The sequence below is a fragment of the Zosterops lateralis genome, assembly GCF_965231275.1.
Source record: "Zosterops lateralis genome assembly, chromosome: 14".
NCBI classification, from domain to species: Eukaryota; Metazoa; Chordata; class Aves; order Passeriformes; family Zosteropidae; genus Zosterops; species Zosterops lateralis.
Genome location: NC_139774.1, coordinates 2537689 through 2551994, shown reverse-complemented (window position 1 = coordinate 2551994; position 14306 = coordinate 2537689). Strand labels below are relative to the sequence as shown.

At 54.3% G+C, this 14306-nt stretch overlaps 2 protein-coding genes across 4 annotated transcripts in view; both read left to right on the top strand.

Moving 5' to 3' along the window:
* LOC310915189 (protocadherin alpha-2-like) overlaps positions 1-14306 on the top strand; it is a 126407-nt gene that overhangs the window by 24238 nt on the left and 87863 nt on the right. Inside the window, exon 1 of one of the 3 annotated variants that reach the window (XM_083871898.1) lies at positions 1697-5747. The exons of the other annotated variants lie outside the window; for them this stretch is intronic. Within the exon in view, the coding sequence (XP_083728024.1) occupies positions 3261-5747 (2487 nt within the window). The 5' untranslated portion in view covers positions 1697-3260. Of the gene's footprint in view, positions 1-1696; positions 5748-14306 lie in introns of those variants that run through there. 3 annotated transcript variants of the gene reach the window in all.
* On the top strand, positions 9453-14243 carry LOC310914948 (protocadherin alpha-3-like; the record flags this gene model as incomplete). The annotated part of the gene is made up of 2 exons (XM_083871465.1): positions 9453-12834; positions 14217-14243. Exons 1-2 carry the CDS (start codon positions 10345-10347, stop codon positions 14241-14243), a joined length of 2517 nt encoding a protein of 838 aa, XP_083727591.1. The 5' UTR covers positions 9453-10344.

Below are 14306 nucleotides of genomic sequence, written 5' to 3'. Positions count from 1 at the left end.
CAGAGAGTGAGGGGCTTCCTATCCCTCCAGATGTCCCTTGTGCCAATTGTAATGGAGGGTGAGGATATGCAAAGGACATTCTTATAGCAGGTTTTGTGATACTGTGAAAGAGATTCTGCAAGTGGCACAAGGGATGGCCTGGGCATGTGATGAGAATGGCCTTGAGCAGGGAAGGGTCTTGTCGGTGGGTGATGATCTGTAGAACAATCTGTGTCTTTGTTGAAGGACTGGAGAATGTGTTCTTCAGTGGAGTTGCCAATTGCTGGGGTGTGAGACAGAGGATTCTAGTAGAAAATATCAAGAAGAGTCTCCACAGACATTTCAAATACCTGGGATTTCTCCTCCAAAAGTTCTGCATATCCTTATGCCCTGTTGTTTCCTTCATGCATTTCAGTACAGTGGAATTGCATTATTTGTCTTTCGTCTCCCTTCTTACCAAAGTCTCAGTTGTGTTTTTCTGTCTCTCATGTTAGCAATGTGTTGGTAGTACCAGATAATAAGAGATACTGAGTTTTGGCAGCTGTCCGATTGCAAACATTTGGGTAGTTTTCCCCCAGAGTGCAGGTTGACTTTTCCATGCTCCTGAGCTGAGGTTGATGTTGAGACAATGTCCTTCCTGAGCTTGATGGTACCCCCTCCCCCATGGCAGAAGTGCACTGTGCTTTGCCCAATGATTTCAAGGCTTTTCTAGAATGCACAAAATTATTTTCTATCCATAGTTCCCAATAGTCTCTGTTAGTGTTAGAACCAGTTTCCTGCTCTGAGAATATTTCTTTTCTGAAGAAGCAATGAGTGATGCTACAGGTAAGTGTCTTCTTGCTGAAGAAGTCAAGAGACAGCTGTACCCTGATCCCTCTTTAGTTGTGATATCTGCATCTAGGACTGACCGAATGTGTCTGGATTGGGAGATGGAGTCAACAATCCTTGTGGCTTCCTTCCAACCTGAAATATTCTGTAATTCCCAGATTGGACCACAGTCTGCTCTCATTTCTTTCTTGCTTCTTCCCCCATGGTTTGAGCAGTTGGTAGCAAGCAGATATGGAGGAGGGCCTCTGATGTATTTCTCAGAATAGATGTCTTGGGAGTGGAGAGCATGTTCTCAGGGAAAATTCTGTGGATTTAGGCTGGTATGTATTTGTGGGTGGATCATGGTATTGAGTGAGAGGTATGGCTTGGGGGCTAATGGAGTTGGAAGTTCTTGCTGTGTTCTTTCTGGCAGAGCTTTTCTGCCTGGGAGGAGAATCAAGAGCTTGTCATTCATCAGGCAGCTGGAGAATGAGGCAGGAAGAATAGCTCTTCATTGAAATGCAGGAGGAATTCTTAGGCACTGTGGTTGCAGTGTGCTTTTTCAGTGTTCACGGCAGAATGGTGTGCTGGGCTGTGATGGGTTTGATTTCCAAAGAGAGAGAATTTCATGGAATGTTTGTGCTCATTGGAGCCTGTTTGCACTGATGATGTCAAAGTCCTTGGGGTTTGATTTTCGGATTCCAAAGGAGGTGTGTTCTTTTTCTGGTGTAGTACAGCTGTTCTTTGTCATGTTATTGCCTTGCTGTGTTCTTTGCTGGTCCGGGAGGGGAGTGGAGTCTGAGGAGTGTGGCTTTTTTCCTGATGGGGAGGGAAGGGGACAGGAGGTGTAGGGACAATGTATTTACTTGAGTTTTTCTGAAGGAGGAAATCAAGAGAGATGTTGTTCCTCTGGAGACATGCAAGGTTCCCATGAGCTCTCCCATCAAAGGTCAGGTCTCTGATGCATGAAGAGGATGGTGTAGACATTTAAAAATCATTTTGCTTAAAAAACATTTTGGTAAAAGGGAAATAAAAAGTATGGTGGCAGAAGAGAAGAGGAATCGAGGAGGGTAGTGTGAGGCATGAAAGAAAAAGGAGGAGAAAAAAAGAAAGGTAAGTAAAAGAATAAAGGAGGAGAAAGGAAAAGGAATCTCTGCAGGTAAAGAATCAAGCAAGGAAGAAAGAGACAAAAAAGGAAGGAAAGGATGACAGAGGAGATTATGGGCGTGCACCACCATTTTCTCTACGTGCTCTCTGCAGTCGAGGACCTCTGTATCCTCGGTGCTGAGGAAGCCTGTGCAAGGCTCGATGAGAAGTGATGAGGAAGAGGAATAAGAGGTTTTGTGTAACGGTGTGGCTGCACTCCGTGGTGAGAGTGATGTAGTCACATAGAAAATACTGTATTGAAAGAGGATATGAAAAGAGGAAAGAAGAGACAATGAGAGAGGGACAAGGAAAAGAAAGGAAAAGGGGAACAGAAAATGAAACAATGAAAGAATGAAAAAAGCAATGGAGATAAAAAGAAGAAAAGGAAAGATGGAAGATTAAATGAGTTTGCTGGCTTACAGCGATGCTATTGCTACACACAAAAAAGTGGGTTGTAGTGGAAAAACAGAGAGAGAGAGAGAAAAAAAAAAGAAGAAAGGAATAAAGGAAGGAAGGTGAGAAAGACAAGTCAAAATGGGCCATGTCAAGGAGATTACCAGGATTCACCGGCCTCCCCTTCTAACGCTGAGTGAAGTTGGTCTCCTGTGATCTTCCCGTTGGCTACTGTCCCGTGCGAAGGAGATGATTTCCTGCAATTACAGCTCACAGCTCCAACATTGATCAATGACTCGATCATCAGAGGCATCGGGGATCACCGGCAACTTGGCAGCAGAGTTATGAAGGAGAGGAATGGAAATAAAAAAGGAAGCGAAGTAAAAATTGGACAGGCAAGGCAAGAAACAGGGAAAGAAGAGGAAAAAGAAGCAAAAGATAAGAAAAACAAAGACATGGAAGCGAGGAAAAAAAAGGTACAAAGAAAAGGAAAAGGCGAAAAAGAGTAACTAGAAAAAAATTTTAAAAAGGGAACTGAAAAGTAAAACAACAGAGATGAATGCAATGGAATAAAGAAGAAGAGGACAAGGAGGAAGGACGGTGCAGGAACAAAAAAAAAAGAGGGAGAGAGACGAACAGGAGAGGGAAGAGGAGATGGCCATGGACGGAGCTGCGGCAGAGTGGCTGTGGCGGAGCGTGTGAGGCGGCGGAGCAGCGCACGGTGTCGCTGCAGGCTCGGGAACGGCGTGTGGGCGGCTCCGCCCCGGTGCGGCGGAGAGCCCGGCTGTGAGCGCGGGGGGGCGGCGCGGGCCGGGCAGCAGAGCCGGGGCGTGCGGGCGGCGGCGGGGAGCCGTGCGGGACCGGGCCGGGGCCGGCACACGCAGCGGCGGCGGCCGGAGCGGCGGCGATCGAGCGGCGGCGATCGAGCGGCGGCGATGGGGGAGCGTCGGTGCGCGGCGCTGCGGGTGCTGGTGCTGCAGGCGGCCTGGGCGCTGGCGGGCGGGCAGGTGCGGTACTCGGTGCCGGAGGAAGCCAAGGCCGGCACGGTGGTGGGCCGTCTGGCGCAGGACCTGGGGCTGGAGGCGGGCGAGGCGGAGGCGCGGCGGCTGCGGCTGGTGGCGCAGGGCCGGCGGGCGAGCGTGGAGGTGAGCGGGGCGAGCGGCGCGCTGCTGGTGAGCTCGCGGCTGGACCGGGAGGAGCTGTGCGCCAAGAGCGCGCCGTGCGCGCTGCGCCTGGAGGTGCTGCTGGAGCGGCCGCTGCGCGTCTTCCATGTGGAGCTGGAGGTCACCGACATCAACGACAATGCCCCCGTCTTCCCCGCCGCCCGCAAAAACCTCAGCATCGCGGAGTCATCGCTGCCGGAGTCTCGTTTCCCGCTGGAGGGCGCGTCGGACGCGGATATCGGAGCGAACGCGCAGCTCTCGTACACACTCAGCCCCAGCGAGCATTTCTCTCTGGATTTGCAAAAATCGAATGATGGAAATATTGAACCCGAACTAGTTTTAACGAAATCTCTGGACCGCGAGACGATTCCCGTGCACCGGTTGGTGCTGACGGCGAGTGACGGGGGCCGGCCGTCCCTGACAGGGACAATGGAGCTGCTGATCTCGGTGCTGGATGCGAATGACAACGCGCCCCAGTTCAACCAGTCCGTGTATAAAGTGCAGGTACCGGAGAACGCTACTGTGGGGACACTGGTGACGAGGGTGAATGCCACTGATGGGGACGAGGGAATTAACGGTGAGGTGACCTATGCTGTGACGAACTACAGTCCTCCGAATGGAAGAGATGTGATTTCCGTTAATTCAAATACTGGGGAAATTCGCCTCACAGCAGCCCTGGACTTCGAAGAAGTCAGTATATTTAATTTTCGTATTGAGGCGAGAGATCAAGGTTGGGCCCCGCTGTCGGGCCACTGCAAGGTGGTGCTGGAGGTGCTGGACGTGAACGACAACGCGCCGGAGGTGCGGGTGACGTCGCTGTCGGTGCCGGTGCCGGAGGACGCGTCGGTGGGGACGGTGGTGGCCCTGCTGAGCGTGTCGGACCGGGACTCGGGGGCGAACGGGCGCGTGCGGTGCTGGGTGTGGCCGGCGTCGCCGTTCGGTCTGGAGGCGACGTTCGCGGGCTCGTACTCGCTGGTGCTGCGCGAGGCGCTGGACCGGGAGCGGGTGTCGGAGTACGAGGTGGAGGTGCGTGCGGAGGACGGCGGGGCGCCGGCGCTGCGCGCCAGCCGCGGGCTGCGGGTGCCGGTGTCGGACGTGAACGACAACGCGCCGGCGTTCGCGCAGGCCGTGTACACGGTGCTGGCGCGGGAGAACAACGCGGCGGGCGCGGAGCTGGCGCGGCTGTGGGCGCGGGACCCGGACGAGGCGGGCAACGGGCGCGTCAGCTACTCGGTGTGGGAGGGCGGCGCGTCGTGGTCGTCGCGGTCGGGGGGCGGTTCGGCGGGCGGCGGGTGGCGTCCGGCGTCGAGCTACGTGTCGGTGGACGCGGAGAGCGGGCGTCTGTGGGCGCTGCGGCCCCTGGACTACGAGGAGCTGCAGGTGCTGCAGTTCGAGGTGCGCGCGGTGGACGCGGGCGAGCCGCCGCTGTGCGGCAACGCCACGGTGCAGCTCTTCGTGCTGGACGAGAACGACAACGCGCCGGCGCTGCTGCCGCCCGCGGGCTCGGCGCCGGAGGCGGGCGGCGCGGCGGCCGAGGCGGCGTTGGCGTTGGCGGGGGCGGGCCCGGTGTCGGAGACGCTGTGGGCGTGGGCGGCGTGGGGGGCGCCGGCGGGGCAGGTGGTGGCCAAGATCCGCGCCGTGGACGCCGACTCGGGCTACAACGCGTGGCTGCGCTACGAGCTGCGGGAACCGCGGGCCAAGGGCCCGTTCCGCGTCGGGCTCTACAGCGGCGAGGTGAGCACGGCGCGGGCGCTGGACGAGGCGGACGGGCCTCGCCACACGCTGCTGATCGTCGTGCGCGACCACGGCGAGCCGGCGCGCTCGGCCACGGCCACGCTCAGCGTGTCGCTGCTGGAGGCGGCCGAGGCGGCGCTGGCCGCGGGATCCTCGGCGTCGTCGTCGTCGCGGGCGGCGGCGGGCGCGGAGCCGGGGCCCGGGGCGGCCGGCGCGGCCACCAACGTGTGGCTGGTGGTGGCCATCTGCGCCGTGTCCAGCCTCTTCCTGCTGGCCGTGGTGCTCTACGGGGCGTCGCGCTGGGCGCCGCGGGCGGCCGTGCTCTCGGGGCCCGGGCCCACGACGCTGGTGTGCGCCAGCGAAGTGGGCAGCTGGTCGTACTCGCAGCGCCACAGCCGCAGCCTGTGCGTGGCCGACGGCGCGGCCAAGAGCGACCTCATGGTTTTCAGCCCCAACTTCCCTCCGCCGCCGCCCGGCCCCGCGCCCAGGGACACGCAGCCGGAGCCCTCCGCCCTCCTCGACACGGTCAGTGGTGCTGCCTTGCTCACCTCTTGCCCTTTCATCCGCCGCGTCTTTTCTTTTCCGCCCATTCTCTCCTGCCTACTGGGTAGTTCTTGTTTGCAGCAAGGCTCTGCCCCCCCCAGCCCGAGGATTGTGGGTGTTTGAGTGTATTGACGGGGCAGCTCCATATTCGGCCTTGTCCTTCCCTGATTTTGCAATATATTGGTGTTTGCAAGCAGAAATAAGGTATTGTGGCACCTCAGAGCACTTACCATCCACAGCTGAGTTTTGCTGCACTGGGTAGGAGTTTTACCTTTGGATGAAATCATTGCCTATTGCAGCAACTGGTGCCTCGAAGTACCAGGTTTGCAGGCGGCTTACTTGCTTTTTTGCATGAAGGGTTTTGGTGTCAGCTTGGTGCAGGAATACAAGACAAGCCAAGGTGGTTACAGTCCCCAAATCACTTTGTATTGATTTCATGCTTTTGCTGACTTCTGACCATATTGGTATTAGGTCTGTATTTTTATTGAAAACCGTATTCTTTCATTTTCCTCGTAAGAGATCTGCCAAAAATTGACACTTGGACTTAATTTTTTTTTCTCCCTGTGGAAACAAGAATTCTACATTTAAGTTCTATCAACAGACTCATTAAGAATGCAGAAAGGGCTGTATGAACTTTTACTATCATCTTTTTCTTTGTATCTTTGTTCCTTTCTATAAAGGAAGAAAACTGAAGCATGTTTATTAAAGTGAGTGTGGCAGTGACAGAATAAGGCCCATGTATTTCTATATGTGACCTTGAGCAGAGGGAAGACTTGCCCCAGGAAGCTGGGATTCACTGGGAAGACCATGGGCCGTGTCTTAAGACAAGAATGAGTGCTGATGTGGTTGTCTTGAGAACTCCTGTCCCAGAGTGAGCAATGAAGGATACCTAGAGAAAATTGTGAAGCCAGATGGGCAGAGAGTGCTTCTGCCTGGGATCCTTTGCCAGGCTCTAAGGTTCTTGAGTTGGAGGCCTTGTGGATCTTGAGATGCTGTGTGGTATTGATACGGCCACAAAGTCCTTTGAGGTGATGAAGTTCTTCCAAACAGAAGGAGATTTGTGCTGATACATTGTTACTATATAGAATGTGTTGGTAAGAGGAAACACAATGCTGAATATTGTTTGATGAACCACTTCTCTCTTATTTTGAGAAAGGGATTGTGGGAGGGTAGAACCTCAGCTTGCTGGAGTCCTTGTGTAGGGGTGGATATCTGTAGCAGTTTCCTCGTCTATTGATTTTGCCATTCTGGTTCCTTGCTGCTTGTCAGGTGGGATTTGCAAGAGGATGTGATGAGGAAGAGAGTATAATCTCTCTGTGCCTCATATCTCCTACCTGAGCACTTGCAGGGTCAGCCTCAGTAGAAATAGGGTGTCCCCTTGTTGTGCTTAACCCTGGTACCTGCACAGCCACACAAATCCCTGCAGAGCAGCCAAGCTCTGATGTTATAGAAATTCTCCCCCACAGTTTATCTTGTGACTGTGCTTATGCTTCAGCATTTGGTGTGGTTCTCTCAAAAAAAGATGAATTTCGATCAGGATCAGAGCTGTCACTCTGATCACAGAATTCTAAATATCTCTAATGTGTATCTCTGTGGTGTTTCCATCTGAGATTGCTGAAAAAGCACAGAACATTTAGGGTAAATTTCACACAGTCTGCCGGACAGTCTGTGTCTTGGCATCCCTTCATAAGTTCTTTGAGCCAATTGTGAGGGAAGGTGGGGATGTGTGGAGGTCTGGATCATGCTCAGAGTGGGTTGTATTGCTGGGTCAAACTGTTCTGGTGGGGAAGTTTGGGTGCTGCAGCTGTAATCCTCCGAGTGGCATGGAGTATTGCTTAGGCCCTTTGTCAAGAGGAGGGTGACTCTGAGTGGGCAAGTTTCTTCACTGAGGAAATGGAAATGCTGTGCAGCATAGGGACTATCATTGGGGAAGAAAAGCTCCAGCTGCTTAGTTGGAGATTCATTTCCCAGAGCTTGGGATAGGGGATTGCACTGGAAAAACTTGTGAAGGCACCTGTCACTCAGGATTGCTTGCCTGGAATCCTCTCAGGTCCTTCTGAAGTCCTGTGTATCCTTGGTATTCTCCATGCTCTTCCCGCCAGATCTGAAAACATCTACCATACACAGCTCGCACCACTTGCTTTGGAAAATATGGTGTTGGTGAAACAGCAGCTTTTCCAAATATCAGTCTTGCTTGGTCAGCCTTCACCAAAGCTCTCCTTGTTTACATCTCTGCTCTTGTCTTGATAGGGAGTCGAGAAAGTTGTGTCCATAACCAAAAGTTGCCAGACCTGGCATTTTGATACAGTGTAATGGGGCATTCTAGTTTTCTTCTCTTCTTAAAAAAAAAAAAAAAAAAAAACAAAACAAAAAAAAACCCAAAAAAAAAAACCAAAAAAAAAAAAAAACCCCAAAAAAACCCCACCAAAAAAACAACTAACCAACCAACCAACCAACCAACAACAACAAAAAAACAACAAACAAATCAAAATTTAATTTTTTTTTTCTACTTTAGCATTGACAATATGTTGGTAACAGTGGATGAAATGCAGACTGCTGAATTTTGGCAGCTGTCAGGTAGCAGGGTTTCCAGCAGTTGACTGTCAGTATGAGGGATGGATTTTCCAGTCTTCTGAGCTGAGGCTGACGTTGCGAGAATGTCTGAAATTTGCACGATCTCTCCTACTTCACATGTGAGAAAAGTACATGAAAGAGCATTATCCTCCGTTCAGTGATTTTAGAGGCTTTTGCAGAATGTGGGTCATTTTCCCCTATTCATCTTCCCCAGAAACCTCCAATAATATTAAAAGAAAATATGTTTCAGAACCGATTCCCTCCCTTGAAAGTAAATCTTTTCTGAAGAAGGAGCCAGGGATGCTTCAGGTAAGTTGGTGTTACTTAAAGAAGATGAGTCTGAAAGACAGTTGTACCTTTATATGTCTTTAGTCATGGTATTTAGTCATGTCATTTTGGATTGGCCAAATGTGCCTGCATTTGGAGCTGGACTTGATTCTTATGGATGCCTTCTATTTTGAAGAGTTCTATGATTCCTTTACTGGATCAGCAGAGCACCACTGCCTCCTCCCATTCCTATCTTGCTGCTTCCAGACACAGGACAAGCGAATGACAGGAAGCACAGATGAAGAAAGGACCCTAACACATTTCTCAGAGTGGATGTGTTGGTAGTCGGGGTGTGTTCTTAGAGAAAATGAAATGACACAGATAAAATGGCTTTGTTGCCTTTACCCTGGGGATCAACGTTCTTGCTGTGTGTTTCTGACTGTGGTGGCCTGCCTGAAATATGAAGCCAGAAATTCACATTCATCATGCACGTGGCAAATGAGGCCTGAAGAACAGTTCTTCATCAAGGTACATGAAGAGTGTTCGGAAGCTGTGGTTGCTCCATATTTTTTTCAGCATTCATGAAGGATTGGTGTGCTGGGCTGTGATGGTTTTGAGCTCCTGAAGAAGAATCTCCTGGGTTGTTTGTGCTGAGTGAAGTCTGTTTGCACTAATGTCGAAGTACCTAGGGATTTGGCCTGTGTTTCTGAGGGCTGTGGATTCCCTTCCTGGAGACGATGGAGCCTGAAGAGTGTGGTTTCCTTCCAGACTCTGAGGTGCAATAGCACTCTGTCAGTCTAGCATAGACTTGAAGTGAGCAGGAAGTTTGTTCCTTGAGTGGGGAAATGAAAGACGACAGCGGAGAGTAACAAGAACTGTTACCAATGGCGTGTTCCTGCTTCATGGGGAGGGTGATGTAATCACATAGAAAAATACATTGAATGCAGAGATGAAGAAGAAACAAAGAAGAAGAGAGTATATGTGTGCATAATGACAGTGACGACGAGGAGGAAGACATGAAGGAAGGACGAGTTTACGGGCATGTCACAGATTCTCTTGCAGTACACAGAAAGGGAGGAGAGCAATAAAGGGGGACATAAAAGGAGTGAGAGAATAGAAAGAAAATCAAAAAGAAAATGCTGTGAAGGTATGACACAAGGAGGTAACTAAGGAAGAAAGATGACAAAGAAAAGAAAGAAGACAACAACAAAGGAGATGAGCAATAGTCACGGACGTTACCTCTAATCGCTGGGTGAAGCTGGTTCTCAAGAGCCTCCACCTCGATTAGAATATCCCACCGTCTGCCAGTAATGCCACGTAAGTCGAGTTCGTGGATCCGGGTTGTTTATTCTGCTGTCTGGCTCCGGAGGCCTCTTGCGAGTTACCGGAAGGTGTAAAGAAAAGGAAAAAAAAAAAAAAAAAAAAAAGCCCAAAGAAGAAAATTAAAGACGAGCACGTTTGGAAGGGAAAAAGCAGAGGAGATGGCCATGACAGAGCGGAGCGTGTGGGGCGGCGGAGCAGCGCACGGTGTCGCTGCAGGCTCGGGAACGGCGTGTGGGCGGCTCCGCCCCGGTGCGGCGGAGAGCCCGGCTGTGAGCGCGGGGGGGCGGCGCGGGCCGGGCAGCAGAGCCGGGGCGTGCGGGCGGCGGCGGGGAGCCGTGCGGGACCGGGCCGGGGCCGGCACACGCAGCGGCGGCGGCCGGAGCGGCGGCGATCGAGCGGCGGCGATCGAGCGGCGATGGGGGAGCGTCGGTGCGCGGCGCTGCGGGTGCTGGTGCTGCAGGCGGCCTGGGCGCTGGCGGGCGGGCAGGTGCGGTACTCGGTGCCGGAGGAAGCCAAGGCCGGCACGGTGGTGGGCCGTCTGGCGCAGGACCTGGGGCTGGAGGCGGGCGAGGCGGAGGCGCGGCGGCTGCGGCTGGTGGCGCAGGGCCGGCGGGCGAGCGTGGAGGTGAGCGGGGCGAGCGGCGCGCTGCTGGTGAGCTCGCGGCTGGACCGGGAGGAGCTGTGCGCCAAGAGCGCGCCGTGCGCGCTGCGCCTGGAGGTGCTGCTGGAGCGGCCGCTGCGCGTCTTCCATGTGGAGCTGGAGGTCACCGACATCAACGACAATGCCCCCGTCTTCCCCGCCGCCCGAAAAAACCTCAGTTTATCGGAGAATTCCCCTCCTGGGTCTCGTTTCCCGCTGGAGGGCGCGTCGGACGCGGATATCGGAGCGAACGCGCAGCTCTCGTACACACTCAGCCCCAGCGAGCATTTTACACTCGATGTTAAGTCGTCTGATGAAAACAGGAAGTCTCTCTTTCTAGTCCTCGTAAAATCTTTAGACCGAGAGACGATTCCCGTTCACCGGTTGGTGCTGACGGCGAGTGACGGGGGCCGGCCGTCCCTGACGGGCACGATGGAGTTAGAGATCTCGGTAGTGGACGCAAACGACAACGCGCCCCAGTTCAACCAGTCCGTGTATAAAGTGCAGCTGCCGGAGAACGCTACAGAGGGGACGCTGGTGACGAGGGTGAATGCCACGGATCCGGACGAAGGAAGCAATAAGGAATTTTCTTATAATATCTTGAGTTCGATTCCTATCGGTAATAAAGAACTGTTTACCATTGACGCTAGGACGGGCGAGATCAGATTAACGGGAACTTTGGACTTCGAAGACGTTCGTTTACACGAATTGCAAATCGAAGCGACAGATAGGGGTACACCCTCACTGTCGGGTCATTGCAGTGTGGAGCTGGAGGTGCTGGACGTGAACGACAACGCGCCGGAGGTGCGGGTGACGTCGCTGTCGGTGCCGGTGCCGGAGGACGCGTCGGTGGGGACGGTGGTGGCCCTGCTGAGCGTGTCGGACCGGGACTCGGGGGCGAACGGGCGCGTGCGGTGCTGGGTGTGGCCGGCGTCGCCGTTCGGTCTGGAGGCGACGTTCGCGGGCTCGTACTCGCTGGTGCTGCGCGAGGCGCTGGACCGGGAGCGGGTGTCGGAGTACGAGGTGGAGGTGCGTGCGGAGGACGGCGGGGCGCCGGCGCTGCGCGCCAGCCGCGGGCTGCGGGTGCCGGTGTCGGACGTGAACGACAACGCGCCGGCGTTCGCGCAGGCCGTGTACACGGTGCTGGCGCGGGAGAACAACGCGGCGGGCGCGGAGCTGGCGCGGCTGTGGGCGCGGGACCCGGACGAGGCGGGCAACGGGCGCGTCAGCTACTCGGTGTGGGAGGGCGGCGCGTCGTGGTCGTCGCGGTCGGGGGACGGTTCGGCGGGCGGCGGGTGGTGTCCGGCGTCGAGCTACGTGTCGGTGGACGCGGAGAGCGGGCGTCTGTGGGCGCTGCGGCCCCTGGACTACGAGGAGCTGCAGGTGCTGCAGTTCGAGGTGCGCGCGGTGGACGCGGGCGAGCCGCCGCTGTGCGGCAACGCCACGGTGCAGCTCTTCGTGCTGGACGAGAATGACAACGCGCCGGCGCTGCTGCCGCCCGCGGGCTCGGCGCCGGAGGCGGGCGGCGCGGCGGCCGAGGCGGCGTTGGCGGGGGCGGGCCCGGTGTCGGAGACGCTGTGGGCGTGGGCGGCGTGGGGGGCGCCGGCGGGGCAGGTGGTGGCCAAGATCCGCGCCGTGGACGCCGACTCGGGCTACAACGCGTGGCTGCGCTACGAGCTGCGGGAGCCCCGGGCCAAGGGCCCGTTCCGCGTCGGGCTCTACAGCGGCGAGGTGAGCACGGCGCGGGCGCTGGACGAGGCGGACGGGCCTCGCCACACGCTGCTGATCGTCGTGCGCGACCACGGCGAGCCGGCGCGCTCGGCCACGGCCACGCTCAGCGTGTCGCTGCTGGAGGCGGCCGAGGCGGCGCTGGCCGCGGGATCCTCGGCGTCGTCGTCGTCGTCGTCGTCGCGGGCGGCGGCGGGCGCGGAGCCGGGGCCCGGGGCGGCCGGCGCGGCCACCAACGTGTGGCTGGTGGTGGCCATCTGCGCCGTGTCCAGCCTCTTCCTGCTGGCCGTGGTGCTCTACGGGGCGTCGCGCTGGGCGCCGCGGGCGGCCGTGCTCTCGGGGCCCGGGCCCACGACGCTGGTGTGCGCCAGCGAAGTGGGCAGCTGGTCGTACTCGCAGCGCCACAGCCGCAGCCTGTGCGTGGCCGACGGCGCGGCCAAGAGCGACCTCATGGTTTTCAGCCCCAACTTCCCTCCGCCGCCGCCCGGCCCCGCGCCCAGGGACACGCAGCCGGAGCCCTCCGCTCTCCTCGACACGGTCAGTGTTTTCTATTTATCGATCTGCCCCCTCTCACCCGTCCCCGGTACAGCTCCTGCCTGGAGCCGGGCTCCGCCCTCGCCGCGCGGGGGCGGTTCCTGTTTCATGGTCTTTTACTCTCTGACTTCTGGTTGCATTATCCCTCGTCCTCATGGTCTGTAATGTGGTACATCGCAGCAGGTGTTTTGTGCCTCTGTGATCTTCTCTCTTACCGTGTTAATGAAGGGAGCTCTGCAAAATACTTAAATCTTGGTGCCCTCTGTGCAAAGCTGAATGAAATACTTCTTTGTCTTTCGGCTTCTTATGAGTCTTGCCTTTTTCATGGCACTGAGAATGTTGTTCATACTTACGTCACTTTCTTCCCTATTCTGTCGTTTCAGAACATTACGTAGCTGTTTCAGGATTAGTCACAGTCTATCTTAAAGCCTCATCTTTTTCTTGTCTACTCAGCTGTTTAGTCCCCTGCATTGAAAATATTTTGCCAGTTTCCTACCTAGATCTTCAGAGTCATCAACTCTTTCTGCAGTTCTTTTTCAGCAGAGCTGAATTTGAACTCTGCTCCATAGGGTGATATCTCCTGTAATCTTTGATACATTACTGTCCGTGGCTTTCTGAGATCCCCTCATGAGTTAATAAATGGAACAATTCCTTATAAAGATCTTTGCCCAACTGCAGTGTTTACGCAACCTTGCTGGTTTATCAGGTCTGGTTTTCTTCCATCTGTCGAGTTAATCATAACTCTTAGTGCCTCTTTCAGTCTTTCATTTTGAATGGACTATCTTCACTTGCCCACATTTCCCTGTCTTAAAGGTGGGGCAGTTCTAATGAATTTCTTGCCTTTGGCTGCTGCCAATTGCTGGTTTCCAGTCTTTTCTTACTCAGAAGTCTGTCCTCCTTTTTTATTCACCTTTGAAACAGAAATATATTTAATAAAGTTCTTGCCTCTTCATTGTGCCTAGCATATATTAGTTTGTGAAGTACTACAGAATTACTATGGACACGAAAACGACAGATGCGTTTCATGTTTTCCCCTTCTAAGTATGATTGAAATTCACTTTCTGATGTAAGGTGCTTAATTGCAGAAGAACACGAACCAAAGTAGATGTCAAAATGTTCATCTGTAGTGCTAGACCAAGCAAGAAATATTGGTAGAGGACTTATTTTTGGTGGATAATGTATTTGTAGAAGCACTCCACTTTGGTTTCCGAATTGGGTAGTCCCGTGCACATGGAATTCATAGGTATTGTATTTCTAAGATGTTGTGGGGTTTTAACACTATCTTATTTGTGTTTACTTAATTTTATTTTTCCCTTCCCCGAGAATAATTTTTAAAATAAACTCATTTTTTTTGGCTCACTGTGTGCTTGCCTTATGGTGATCAGGTGAATGCAAAAATGGGTGATGCTTGAAGCTCCCGATATCCACACAGAGAGATTTAGCTTGATCTTATCAGGAGATGTGTTGGCAACTGT